At 51.6% G+C, this 14,425-nt stretch overlaps 2 protein-coding genes across 4 annotated transcripts in view; one reads left to right on the forward strand and one right to left on the reverse strand.

The window, feature by feature from the left end:
- WDR70 (WD repeat domain 70) overlaps positions 1-4,445 on the reverse strand; it is a 234,086-nt gene extending 229,641 nt beyond the window's left edge. The window contains exon 1 of the mRNA XM_040420963.1: positions 4,442-4,445. The gene's annotated coding sequence lies outside the window, so the exon portion shown is untranslated. The remainder of the gene's footprint in view (positions 1-4,441) is intronic.
- NUP155 (nucleoporin 155) overlaps positions 1-14,425 on the forward strand; it is a 71,854-nt gene that overhangs the window by 6,765 nt on the left and 50,664 nt on the right. For all 3 annotated transcript variants that reach the window (XM_040420957.1, XM_040420958.1, XM_040420959.1), the window contains exons 7-9: positions 4,583-4,688; positions 6,007-6,080; positions 7,219-7,310. In XM_040420957.1, the coding sequence (XP_040276891.1) occupies positions 4,583-4,688; positions 6,007-6,080; positions 7,219-7,310 (272 nt within the window). The remainder of the gene's footprint in view (positions 1-4,582; positions 4,689-6,006; positions 6,081-7,218; positions 7,311-14,425) is intronic.

Here is a 14,425-nt window from a genome sequence, read left to right on the forward strand (position 1 = left end):
TTAATGTCGGCAGCATCGCAGCGGCTCTGCTACTACAAGGAGAGCGGTCTGATCTCTCCCTCTTCAGCGCTCTTCCTCCCCACTCCACTTCTTAAGTCACCAGGCATCTCCTGAGGCAACATGTCCGGCGCTATAATAACCCCTTCCCGTCTCATGGCGGCTCCTAGCATGCGAGCGGGGGGCGTGGCTTCTTCCCGGCCATTTCCTCACACGACCCGCGCGGGGGCGGAGCATATTTTCCCGTGCGGAGGCAGAGCCTATTTTCCCACCGCGGCACTCCGGAACACATCTCCAGCGCTCCCTTGCCACAAGGACACAGGACCTACCTGGGACTTCTAATGGTAGGAGATCGCTACCCCCTCAAGCATAGAGAAGCCACACCAAGACCCCTTCCCAGGCACCCTGCAGGACCACTTATTATGCCTGCACTGTATGTTCTGTTAAATTCCCTTGTGGCCAGTCACTCTCACTATGCTCTGCATGTCAGGCGGCCCCACAGAGCCATCCATATTGTCACAACCCACAGGAGTTCAAGACCCCTCTGACTGTGGAGAACCTGACTGGGCAAGGTTCCTGTCCCAGGCAGTAGAAGACCTCTCCAAAGTCTCCCATTCCACCCTTTCATTACTGGGTCGTTTGGTAGAGAGATCATCCACAGTGCAGCCCTCACCTTCGCAAGGCGCACAAACTAGGAGCAGGCTTACTAGTAAGCGTCCCAGATCAGGTCGTTATTCCTCTTCTGACGCCTCTGCATCCCCTCCGGTTCCCGATCTCAGACGTCCTCCATTTTAGGTGACGCATCAGATGGTGAGATTGCGGATTCAGATACGGAGATGGACCTGGAGCAGTCTTCCCAGATTGCGTCTATGGTAGATAGTCTGATTTCAGCTATCCGGGACACTTTCCGAGTTCAGGAGGAACTCCCCTTCACCAGCCACCAGGGAGTGTCATTTTTGCGTACAAAGCAGACCCCTAAGTCCTTCCCTGTATACGGCGACTTTTCTGTTGTTGCAAAGTCTTGGGACCAGCCAGGTTTACGCTTCATTGTCCCAAAGCGGTTAGACTTGCTCTACCCTTTTCCAACTGATTTTGTGGAAAAATGAGCCTCACCTCAGAAGGTAGACCCACCGGTCGCTCGCCTCGCAAAGAACACGACTATTCCGGTGGCGGATGGCTCCTCTCTCCAGGATCCAGTAGATCGGCGCATTGACTCACTATTGAAGTCGGTCTTTGCAGCAAGTGGTTCAGCCTTACGCCCGATCTTCGCATGGGTAGCCAAGGCGGTTTTGGAGTGGGCCCTCCGTTTGAACCAAGACCTTGCGACCAATCTTCCTTCGTGGTACGCCTGCCATTGGTCAAGAGCGTGGACATTCAGAGATCTATACGCATATTACTCCAATACGTCTATCCGCAATTGCATGCGGGTGCTGGGCATGATGGTGGCCTCCTTCGAGGCCATTCCCTTCGCTCAATTTCACACAAGGTGTTTTCAATGAGCCATTTTGTCATCTTGGGACAAATCCCCGGTTTCTCTGGATCGCCGGATCTGGCTGTCCCTCCAAACACGTACAGCCCTCGGTTGGTGGACAGAGTCTGCGCATCTGTTGGCGGGGAAATCCTTCCTTCCAGTGATATGGACGATCATTACAACAGACGCCAGCCTTCGCGGTTGGGGTGGAGTTCTCGCCACACGGACGGTCCAGGGTGTTTGGTCTCCATTGAAGTCCAAACTTCCCATCAACATACTGGAACACCGGGCCATTTATCTCTCCCTTGTCCATTGGACTCCACTTCTGCAGGGTCGTCCGATCAGGGTGCAGTCGGACAATGCCACAGCTGTGGCCTACATCAACCACCAAGGAGGGACTCGCAGCCTTCCGGTGATGCAGGAGTCTGCGAAGATTTTGCAGTGGGCGGAGTCCCATGTTCCGATTTCGGCAGTCTTCATCCCGGGAGTGGACAACTGGACGGCAGACTTTCTCCGGAGGTGTTCGAGGCCACCTGTCTCAGGTGGGGACGTCCGGAAGTGGACTTGATGGCGTCCAGGTTCAATCACAAGCTCCCGTGCTTCCTCTCTCGCGCAAGGGATCCAGCAGCACACGGTGTGGACGCTCGCGTGGCGCCTTGGGACAGCTTTGCGTTTCTTTACGCGTTTCCACCGTTACCACTTCTACCTCGGATCCTACGCAGAATCGGGAAGGAAGGCATCAAGACGATCCTGATCGCCCCAGACTGGCCTCGACGAGCTTGGTACTCAGAACTCATTCTTCTGCTAGGAGATGCTCCGTGGCCTCTGCCAATCAGAACTGATCTACTCTCCCAGGGCCCAGTCTTCCATCAGAGTTTAGATACGCTACGTTTAACGGCGTGGCTGTTGAAACACAGAGGTTTTTCTGATGCGGTCATTCGAAGAATGATTAGGGCCAGGAAACCTTCCTCTTCTAGGATTTACTACCGGACCTGGAAATCCTTCTTGCGTTTCTGCGAGGAACGAGCTCTTCCTCCCAGGCGTTTTTCCCTTCCGACTGTTCTAGCGTTCCTTCAGTCAGGATTGGACCTGGGCATGGCTCTCAGTTCCCTCAAAGGGCAGGTCTCGGCCCTGTCCATTTTTTTCCAACGTACTCTAGCCGTCCTAGGTCCGGTCAAGACTTTCTTGCAAGGAGTAGCTCACACCGTTCCCCCATTACATTCTTGGGACCTGAACCTGGTTCTCGGTGCACTCCAGACAGCGCCGTTCGAACCTCTGAGTGAAGTTTCCGTCCGTCTACTTTCCTGGAAAGTGGCCATTACCTCTATTCGACGGGTTTCGGAACTGGCAGCTCTCTCCTACAAGGAACCCTTTTTGGTGTTTCACCAAGATAAGGTGGTTCTTCGTCCAGTGCCATCTTTTTTACCAAAGGTTGTTTCTGCCTTTCACGTGAATGAGGACATTGTTTTGCCCTCGTTTCGCCCTCAGCCTTCTCATCCGCGGGAGGTCTCCCTCCATCGTCTGGATGTAGTATGGGCCTTGAAGATCTATCTGTCGGTGGTGGCCCCCTTTAGACTCACTGACGCTCTGTTCGTTATCTCGGAAGGCCCTCCTAAAGGTTTGGCGGCTTCAAAGGTGACTATTGCTCGGTGGATTCGCTCTGCCATTGCCGAGGCCTATCGTTCCAGGGACAAGGTTCCTCCACCCGGGATCACGGCTCACTCTACCAGAGCGGTCGGGGCTTCTTGGGCACACCTCCACCACGCTTCTGTGTTTCAGTTGTGTAAAGCAGCGACTTGGTCCTCTCTACACACCTTTACTAAATTTTACCGGGTGCATTCATTGGCCTCGGCGGATGCTTCTCTTGGCCGCAGGGTTCTGCAGGCTGCAGTTCAGTGACTTCCATAGAGAGTTGGTTTGGGAGAATTTTGTTTCCCTCCCCGGGGACTGCTTTAGGACGTCCCACGGAGCTGTGTCCCCCCAATGATATGAGCGAGAAAATGAGATTTTTGTGAACTCACCTGTAAAATCTCTTTCTCGCTTGATTCATTGGGGGACACAGCACCCACCCACATATTGTTGTGAGGCAAGTGGGGTTCCTGTTTTTGTCTGTTGGGACCTTGTGTTTGGTTCAGTCTCATGACAGTGTACAGTTTTCTGTTGATTTTTACTTTTAATTTGGTCTCTCCTACTGCTGGAGCACAAACTGAAATGCTCTCTCCAGGCTGGAGGGGGTATAGCCTGCAGGGGAGAAGCTACCAGTTTTCAGCCTAGTGTCGCCTCCTAGTGGCAGCAGCAAGTTATACCCACGTGTCCCCCAATGAATCAAGCGAGAAAGAGATTTTACAGGTGAGTTCACAAAAATCTCATTTTAACCCCTTAATGGGTGGCTGACGGTTACTGTTCTATGACGTACATATTCATCATGGTAATCCGCAGCAGTCTGTAGGCTGTAAAAGGGGCCGTTTACATCCCAATTTTGCCGTACATTAAACATATTTGTTAGGGGGGGGGGGGGAAGTTCAGCAAAAAAAGGCAGGCGGTAACAGAGGCTTTTCTTTATTTTTTGTCCCTTTTACAATGGAACCCTATGGCATCCAGTTAACATATACGTCGTGTATATGTTAAACATAGGACAAAAAAAGTGATGTGAACACAGCCTGACGTAGCCACTTTCACGCTGCAAGTGCCAGACTTGGAGACAACTCTGAACCTGGCAGGTTAACCCCTTAGATACTATTGTCAGTAAAGACCAGTGCATGTAGTGTTACATAATGAAGGGGGTACCCTCTGTCATGCCATTGGTCGTCCCCCCCCTTCATTATGTAACCATACATGCACTGGTCTTTACTGACAATAGTATCTAAGGGGTTAACTTGCCAGGTTCAGAGTTGTCTCCAAGTCTGGCACTTGCAGCGTGAAAGTGAGATAATTTGTTACTAGGTCGCCCTTAGTAATGTATTTTGCCGAAACGCTGGTGTTGAGTACTTGGGTATATGAACAGCAGTGGATCAGTACTGGCTACGTGGATGGTCCATATACAGTGGTCATGTGTCCCCTCTCTAGTGCATTCTGTAGAATATCTCACCGCAAAAATGTCTGTCTTTTTATTAGGCTGAAGCTGGATGGTTCAGTCCAAGGTGCAGGAAAATCAACCACTCGAAGAACTCGCTGTCGTTCCTTGTCCCGTCAGTGCTTCAGTTTTCCTTCTCAGAAGATGGTATGTCCAGATTACTCTTAAGTGACAGTTTCTTAGGGTTAGTTCACACAGAGGCTTTTGTCCACGGAATTTGGGGCCGCACTGCCAGGGTTAACCACATCAAGAACGGACATGGCCTTTCTAGGCACAGTGACCACACAGACACTGCTGCGGCGGGTATCTGCAGGTCCGCCGCATACGGCTTGAAAAACCACAGCAGAAACCAAAGGATTTCTGCCACTGAATACGCATTGTATTTTCTCAGGCAAAGTCCACTGTGTGAACTAGGAACTTCCTACTCTGAAGTCAGTACAGTTTCTGCATCATTATTTGCAGCAATGTCTTAGCTGTTACATAGCAAAGTCCATTTGTGCATTAAGTCTCCATTATCCCATGTGATTTCCCATAGTCAGATCCTTCAGGCTGCTCCCCATCCCCCGTAGGTGACACATAACTGCAAGAAAATATAGACTAGCACTTTCAAAGTGACAGGTGCACATTGGTAACGCTAGCAAAATATGGCAGCACACTGTTTTACGTGCAGAGATTATTCTGGATTATAGTGGTACTATACATGAAAAATGGAAGCGCTTTGCACACATTTTTGATGACACGTGTGTCGGGCCCATCTACCAGGCGTCAAGGTGGCTTCTTCAGACTGATACCTAACACTAACAGAACTGCCTCCTGGGCCTAACCTAAGCCTACAATGTTCAGGGCGGTGTAGGAACCAGCTATATTTATACTCTGCGCAGATAGGCGGGGAGTGCTTAATCTGAAGGAGGCAGCGACCCTCCAAACACACTGCAAAAAAATTTAGTCTAGCAGATGTGCAGAAGCCACCTTGATGTTGGTAGATGGGCCCGACACATGTTTGATCAAAAATATGCGCAAAGCGCTTCTGTATTTCAGGTATTGTACCACTGTAATCCAGAATAATCTCTAATCCCTAGTTCTATTGTTTGAATGTATAACAGTGTGCTGCCATAGTCACTCTCTGTCTAATGATGAAGACAAATACCCATCACCAGATAAATGCTGATTGGAATTTGTATTCCTGTTTTAAGTACTGACTCTTTTTTTTCTATCTTGTTATAATGGTTCCTACAGGCCTAAGTGGCGGTTTCACCCCTTTTTATGTAGCTTGCTGCCAGAGCCAAAATCGCCTCTGCATTGCACATGTCCCAAGGAAAGCAGATCCTGTCGTCTATGCAGACAGAGAAGATAGAGGGTGTTGGTCGCTCCTCCAGCAATACTCCATTTTATCGGCCATTTTGCTCTTAAAAAAAGATCATTTGTGTTTAGCGTAAATGTGGCATTCCTTTTGTTTTCTTGGCAGACCCCATCGTTCAGATTGCTGTGGACAATTCCAGGAACATCCTTTATACCCGCTCAGAGAAAGGTGTGCTACAGGTAACCTATACAGATCGCCTCTCGTAGGGGTTTAGAGAGACCCCGTGATTGGGGGATGAAACGTCTCGCATATGGGTAAATAAAATGTCCAGCTAGTTTCCACCGAGTCCTTTTGTAGTGCTGCATATTTTCATTTTTTCGGAGGCTTGCACTTGGTTATTGCGGATACTGCTATGCTATTTTATATATTTATATATTTATTTTTTTTTAGGTAATCCTTTTCAAACCTATATAAAAACTTACAAAATCTCTATTCACATGCACATATCCAAAAACTTAAGACATGGGCCCTTCAGCTTTCAGATCATAGCATACAAAAATAAATATTAGAAGGATGGTCTAAATTCAAAAAATGTACATACAGCGAAATATGGAAAGAAACCTTCTTCAAAATAATACATAAAGCATATCTAGGATTTAACATCACATTAAATGATAAAAATGCAAAAATAACTGTCCTAAATGTAACTCGTCAAACACAGACCTATGGCACGGATTATGGACGTGCAGCAACATTCAAAACATCCAACAATATATAGAAGTCACACTGGGAAAATAAATTATACCACTAGACTCGATATCGTATGTTTTTCATTACAAAGAACAAGACGGAAAAAAACAAATATCAGAAATTCCACAAATAATCCATGCCGTACGATTAGTAGCTAAAACATGAACTCCTGGATACACCAGTCAACTCTCACAACTTCAGAAGTGATATCCCAAATGAGGTACATGATGTGTATGGAGAGAATAGATACATTAAATAACAAAGACAAATAAAAAACACAATGTCTTTAAAAAAAAAAAAAAAGAAAAACTTTTGGAAACACACCTGCAAACTCACAAAATAGAAAATCTGATGACTCCATTCCAACACACAGAATGGTACAATGTAAAAAAAAAAACTAAACTCCCTAGTGAAACTAAATATTTAAAACATTTATAAAATATGTGCGTATATGTTACACTTGTGTACTTTTTATTTTTATTTTGTTTTTTATGACTTAATATATATATATATTTTCTATACCTTTTTATTTATATGTCCTGTAATTGAAAATTACTATAGAGATTATAAAAATTAAAAAAAGCTAGGTATGAAAACACAAAAATGAATAGTGTTTTTCAACTGTAGGTGTATGACTTGGGGCTTGACGGCTACGGAATGAGCAGAGTGGCTTCAGTGTCCCAGAACTCCATCGTCTCCACTGCAGGGAATATCGCCAGGTAAAGAGAATCTCCTCTAGCGCTAGGGACAGCTGTTGTCTGGATGGGCGATAATCCTATTGGTGAAGATTTAGGATTATTTGTGTGACTGTTTTTTGTAATGTATATGTTCTCAGGGACTTAATAAGAACCTGATCTGTCAGCCCAGTGGGGAATCCACATGACTCTTGTGGGCGCTGTGACCCCTTCATTGTTTACTCAGACCCACTGCCTATTCACATGGGGAATTTAAAGGAATTGTCTCATCTCAGACATTGGTGGTATCGATATGCTGCCAATGTCGGATGCGTGCGGATCCCACCTCTGTGATCTGCTTCTATCTCCAGAATGTTGCCGCCAAAGTGAATCGAGCACTGTCACCCTCCATACACTTCTATGGAAGCACTGGCTCGGCTAATTCTGGCAGCCTGAACGGAGAGGTGGCCACGCTTGCACCGTGCGCTCTCCATTCACAGGATGCTCAGCTATTTTCAGAACTCCCATAGAAGTAAATACAAAGCAGGCACGCATACACTGTGCTCTCTCCTTGACTTTGGGGGAGCCCTGTTCTGGAGATCTGACATTGGTGGCATAGTTTTATGCCACCAATGTCTGGATGGGGTTAGGCTTCAGCGAATCAACCTTCGAATCATAGATCCGAAGTCCGATTTGTTCATAAACTTCTTTTCTCGCCCAGTTTCCTTGGGGGACACAGAAGACCTTGGTATAGCTCATCTCCATAGGAGGCGTGACACTAAGTGAAAGCTGTTAAGCCCCTCCTCCACAGCTATACCCTCAGCCTGGAGAGAGAGACTGCCAGTTTTTTGCTTAGTGTCCAAGGAGGCAAGACACTCCCTGGTTTCTCCTTGTTTAAATTTTAGATTTTTACTTTTTTCTTTTCTTTTTGTTCCACATCATCAGGGACAACAGAGACGCACTAGACCTCTCTGTTCTCCCGGGGTTGAGCTGCGCCAGTGCCGGTCACCCGCACTGCTGCCTCCCCCACAGAAGACAAGGTGGATCAGGGCAGCCCATCCCCTACATCCCGCCAGCGCAAGGGTCGCCCGCACGCCAAGTCCCTCTTCCAGCGTCGTGCCAGTAGCTGAAGGGGCGACCCTGCTGGAACGGACCGAGGGTGAAGACAGCTGTGGTAAGAGAGAGGCTTCTCCAGCCCTACGTCCCCCACCCCCCCACCCTGGTCTCCTGCGTGCCTGACCCCCATACTGGGCCTCTAGTCCCCTGCTGGATCTATGCTGGGCCCTGGGGTGCCGCAGAGCGGCAATCTCCTTCGCCCCCCCCCCCTGCTTGGCTCCCATAGACATGCAGCCAGTGGCTGTCTCCACAGCCAGCTACAGAAGCGGCAACATAGTTTATTTCTCTATCAGCACAGGCACCCGGTACATCTCCTACCGGAGTGTTGCTCCAGGCCTGAGGCTCCTGACGGCTTTGGAGTAAGGCCTCGCCTCCGGCCGACATTGGTATTTCGGTGCGGCCGGGCGCCGTAAAAATCTTAGCCCAGGCTCCGCGGCCTGCTAGGCCGCCATTCCGGGTCCCTGACTTTTCCGGCCGGCGGGGTGGGCTCCCGCGGCCGGCAAGCCGCCATTCCGAGCCCCTGACTCTTCCGGCCGGCGGGGTGGGCTCCCGCGGCCGGCTTTGGGCTTGACTTCTAGGCCCAGCAGGCCCCGGCCGACCGTCTGTGCCGGTCGGTGGGGCTCCGCGGCCTGCTGGCCCGCAATTCCGACCGGCCCGCGGGGTGGGCACCCGCGGCCGGTTTGATGCGCCGCTCCGCCTCAGGTCCCGGCGGTACATACCGGGCGCCGCAAAATTTAGACCCCGGCTTCACGGCCTACTAGGCCGCAAAATTCCGGCCTCTGGTGGAGGGGGCGGGAACTTCTCCAGGCGCGAATTCTTCCCGCCGGGAGGTTCCTCCGCCCCCAGGGGATCGCAGCGCCGCCCTCCAGGCCGGATCCATGTTAACCCTTTGGGTACAGGCCGGATCCCAATGGGCCTGTATGGCTGGCCCCCCTTTTTCCTGACTAGTGTGCCTCTATATGGTGGCCCCCTTTAGCCTCAGAGAGGCTGTGTTTTAAAAAAAAAATAATAATAATAATAAATACATACACATATATATATATATATATATATATATAATAATAATAGATTTCTTTTGGACTGCGCAGGACGCTGCAGCCTCATCAGTAGTGCTGCATGTCTGCATGCCCTCTTTCCACAGGCGGCATAGTGTTGCGCTCCCAACCTGCGTCGCTGCTAGGGCATTTCCCCTTTTAGGCGGTTTTCCTGCCCTCTTCCAGGATACGGCGCCGGCCAAGTGCATGCGGCCCTTCCGTAGGCAGCATTCATCATCTCTCCAGTTATGGTGCCTGCCATGTGCATCCCCCCCTCCTAGGCGGGATACTGCACTCTCCCTGGCTGCCGGCTGGCCATGTGCATGACCCCCTTTTAGGCGGAATACTGCACCTTCACCGGATACGGTGCTGACCATGTGCACGACCCCCTTCCATAGGCGGAATGCTGCACTCTCTATGGATTTGCTGCCGGCCATGTGCACGACCCCCTTCTCTAGGCGGAACGCTGCACTCTCTATGGATTTGCTGCCGGCCATGTGCACGACCCCCTTCTCTAGGCGGAACGCTGCACTCTCACTGGATTCACTGCCGGCCATGTGCGTGACCCCCTTCCATGGGCGGAACGCAGCGCTCTCACTGGATTAGTTGCCGATCATGTGCATGACCCCCCTTTTTAGGCGGAATACTGCACTCTCACCGGATACGGTACTGGCTATGTGCACGACCCCCTTCCATAGGCGGAACGCTGCACTCTCTGATGGGCTATGATGTACTTATGTACTATGTTACTATGCTGCACTCTCACTGGTTTCGCTGCCGGCCATAGGCATGACTCAGGCAGCATACATACATCCCTCTGTCTGTGGTTGTTTTCTCGCAGGTACGTTACTGGCCATGTGCATGTACCCCATACATGGCGGGGTGCTTGCACTCTCACTGGATCCGCTGTCGGCCATATGCATGACCCCTCTTCCGTGGGCGGTGTACGCACTCTCGCTGGATTCGCTGCCTGCCATGGGCATGCCTTCCTTAGGTGACATACACACATTCTCACTGACTGTGTTTGTCTCTCACCAGTACGTGGCTGGCCATGTGTATGACTCCCATACATGGCGGGTGCACGCACTCTCCCTGGATGAGATGTTGGCCATGTGCATTACCCCCCCCCCCCCCCTTTTTTTTCTGGGCGGCATGCTACACTCTCACCGGATACCTTGCTGGCCATGAGCATGGCCCTCTAACATGGGTGGAACGCTTGCACTCCCATTGGATACGGTGCTGGCCTTGTGCGTGACCACCCCACATTCCATGGGCAGAATTTGGCACGCTCATGAGATTCACGGCTGTCCTTGTATGGCTGTGCTGGACTTGTACATGTCCCCCTTCAGACTGCGGTTCCCTTGCCTGCTGCAATTTCCTCCTCTTCGGATGTAGTGTGGTATGAGTCCTTCCTCTTGGCGCCTCTACGCTTCAGTCTGATCTGCTACCAGGTGCGGGCCGCTTTTCTCGGGAAGGTCACCCAAATTCGCTTGGGTGCTCGATTACCCAGGTCGGAGGACCTCCACCTTGGGTTCTTCAGGGTATTCGCCTTCTGCGAGGCGGTGAACCGGGCATCTCACAGTGTAGCAGGGTTCTGCTTTTGAGCTGTCCTATGGCTTCTCTGTTGCCCACTCCTCCGTTTGGTTGGAGGGTGTTATGCCGGCCTCTGTCTCGACTACCTTATCTCGCCGGCTCTGTTTGGCTCCCGCTCGGTACAGATCACTCCGATGTGGCTTCTGTCCCGCCAGACTTCAGAGGTTGTTCCTTCACTGCCCTCCCCTCTGGGGAGAGCATGGTTGTTCATGTGGATGGTTCCGGTGTTCCTTTTGGCCTCGTACTGTCTCCCTTGTTCACACTGGCTGTATTAGCTGTGCCTATTTACCGAGTCTACCGCGTTCTGTCCTCCCGCTGAGTGCAGATTGCGTGGTCCATTCTAAGACAATGGTCCTGCTGTAGACTTACCTTCTCGGTAACTTGGGGGGACTACCTTTCGGTCCAGATTGTCCTTTGATCTCCCACACCGGGACTGTAGAACATGGCTACATCAGCATGGACTTTAGCCTGTCTTGTCCTGGCATCTGGCGGATACTGGGCGGACCCTTTTGGTACCGTTCCGTCTGTCCTTCTGCTCCCCCACTCGGGTGGATACGGGACAACGTTGCTCGGGGGCCGACGGGACCAGTTTTGTCGACTTCTGCCCGTGTTACTGGTCTGCGCCTGATCACATTGGGTTTTCGCCCGATTGCCAGGCGACTCCAGCGGGTTCGCTACTGTCCGCTCCTGGCTGTATTTTGTCCAGGATCTGTCGTAAGACTTATGTTTTTTTTGTCTGGGGTTCTGTGGGAAGCTGTGCATTCCCCACTCTGACTTTTCTCTCCCCATGGTTCAGTCTTTTTTCCAGTCCGGCCTGGACCTGGGACTGGGATTCCTTTACTTGAGGTGTCAAGTGTCAGCGCTGTTCTTCCTCTTCCAGCGTTCCCCGGCCCTCTGGGCCTGTCAAGACCTTCTTACTCGAAATGGCTCTTTGGTTCCTCTGTACTGTCCTTCGGTACCGCCCTGGGAACTACATACTGAGCTCTCGGCGCTCCAATCTTTTCCTTGGAGCCGTTACAGAAGTTCTCTCTACCCCGCCTGTCCTGTATGGTTGTGTTTCCGTATCAGTCGTGTCTCTGACGGGTGCCTGAATGGCCCCTTTTTGTTCTGAGCCTTCTGTCTTTTCCCAGGACAGGGCTGTTCTACATCCCGTTCCTTCTGAAGGTGGTGTTTGCCTTTCGCTTCAACACTTCACCGATTTGGACGTTGTTTGGGCCTTGCCGGTTTTACTTGGAGATCTCCGACTCTTGTCGACGTTCGGTCTCTTGGGTTTCCTGGAGGTCCGCGCTTAGAGTTGACGGACTGCAGGGTGGTTTTCCTCCGCTTTATCAGATTGGCTATTACTGAGGTTACCGCACCGAGGGCAGGATTCTGCCTTTGCTGTCACCGTTCATTTGCCCAGAGCGGTCGGTGCCTCCTGGGCCGGAGGCTTTGGGCTTCGGCCATGCATTTGAGCAAGGCGGCCACAGGTCTTCCTTGCACGCTTTACAGAGTTCTACAGGGTGCATACTCTGGCTTCGGCGTATGCTGCCTTGGTCCGCCTGGGTCTGCAGGCGGCGGTTCCTTGATGCCTTCGGGTGCTTCACCTTGGAGCTGTGGTCCCTCCCCTTTTGGACTGCTTTTGAACGTCCCAAGGTCTTCTGTGTCCCCCAAGGAAACTGGGCGAGAAAACGAGATTTCTGTATAACTTACCAGTAAAATCTCTTTCTCGCTCTTTCCTTGGGGGACACAGCACCCACCCATTCATTGTTTTTCTCTACACGGTTTCCGAGTTTGTGTTACCCGTTGGGTAGTTGGCTTGTTGGTTCCTTGTTGGACTTTGCCTTTTCTCACTGCTTGGACACGCAACTGGCAGTCTCTCTCTCCAGGCTGAGGGTATAGCTGTGGAGGAGGGGCTTAACAGCTTTCACTTAGTGTCACGCCTCCTATGGAGATGAGCTATACCCAAGGTCTTCTGTGTCCCCCAAGGAAAGAGCGAGAAAGAGATTTTACTGGTAAGTTATACAAAAATCTCGTTTCTCGCCCATATTCCTTGGGGGACACAGGAAACCATGGGTATAGCTCTGCTCCCTAGGAGGCGTGACACTAAGTGAAAGCTGTAAGCCCCTCCTCCATCAGCTATACCCTTCAGCCTGGAGAAGAGACTGCCAGTTTTTGCTTAGTGTCCAAGGAGGCAAGACACTCCCTGCTTAGGCAGGGTTGTTTTCCTATAATTTTTTATTTTTGCGTTATTTGTTGTTTTTAATTCGGTTTTTTTCTACTTACAGGGACAACAGAGGCGCACTAGACCCCTCTGTTTTCTCCCGGGGTTGAGTCGCGCCAGTGCCGGTAATACCGCACTGCCGCCTCCCCCACAGAAGACAAGGTGGACCAGGGCAGCCTCGCTCCCCTGCGTCCCGCCAGCTCAAGGGTCGCCCGCACGCCAAGTCCCTCCCCCGGCTTCCTGCCACTGCGGTGCCAGTGGCTGAAGGGGCGACCCTGCTGGATGGATTGAGGGCGAAGACAGCGTATGGTGAGAGTGGCTGCTCCAGCCTCCCCTTCCCTCCCTCCCACCGCTGCTACATCTCTCCATCTACCCCCCCCCCCCTTCCCTCCCCTCCCCCATGGGCATATCGGGGCCGGCAACTTTACCGGCCATCATTTGGGGGGGACTTCGTTCTGGTGTTGCAGACCCAGGACAAGCTGGTTCTTAGGGGGGTGACTACCACTTCAACGGCAGGGCAGTCAGGGGGACGGCTGTATGAGGAGTCGTCACATTCAGGCGGGGGCCGCTTACTTGGCGCGAACGGCACCTTTTCTTGGCCGGCACTTCATCTACCTAGGGGGTTAAATCATTTTGCCGCGCGCGCGTGCGGCTCTGCTTCTCCTTCAGCGCGGCAAAGGGGGGGGGGCGGAGCTTTCTACATGCGCTCCGCTACTTCCTGGTTCGTCGGGCTCCCCATCTCAGGTGCTGCGTGGATCTCTCTCTCTCTCTCTCTGCCGTCCGATCCTGAAGCTATTCACCTCTGTGCCTGCCGCCTCTCCTCCACAGCCTCCCTTCAGTCTGCTGCCCTTGCTGTCTGCCGCTTGCATCATCTGGGTCTGGTAGGACTGTTAACCCCATCCGTGCCACCAGTACTGTTACTTGGGTGTGATCCCCGTTTTTTCACCTGGGGTCTCCCACTTTAAGTGCAACTTTTTTTCCACCATGTCAGACCCTTCTGCAGCTGCCAAGCCTTGGTACCATGCCTGTACCGCTTGTAGGGAAGCTTTTCCCCGGGGGCAGTCTGATCCGCACTGTCCTGCATGCCGAGCTCCACCGCAGCCTCAGTCGCCCGCTGTGTCGCTCCCTGCTTCCTCTGACCCGCCTGACTGGGCTAGATCCCTGTCCCAGGCCGTGGAAAGCCTCACTCAGGTCGTGGGCCGCCTAATAGACAG

The sequence above is a fragment of the Bufo bufo genome, chromosome 2, assembly GCF_905171765.1.
Source record: "Bufo bufo chromosome 2, aBufBuf1.1, whole genome shotgun sequence".
Lineage (NCBI taxonomy): Eukaryota > Metazoa > Chordata > Amphibia > Anura > Bufonidae > Bufo > Bufo bufo.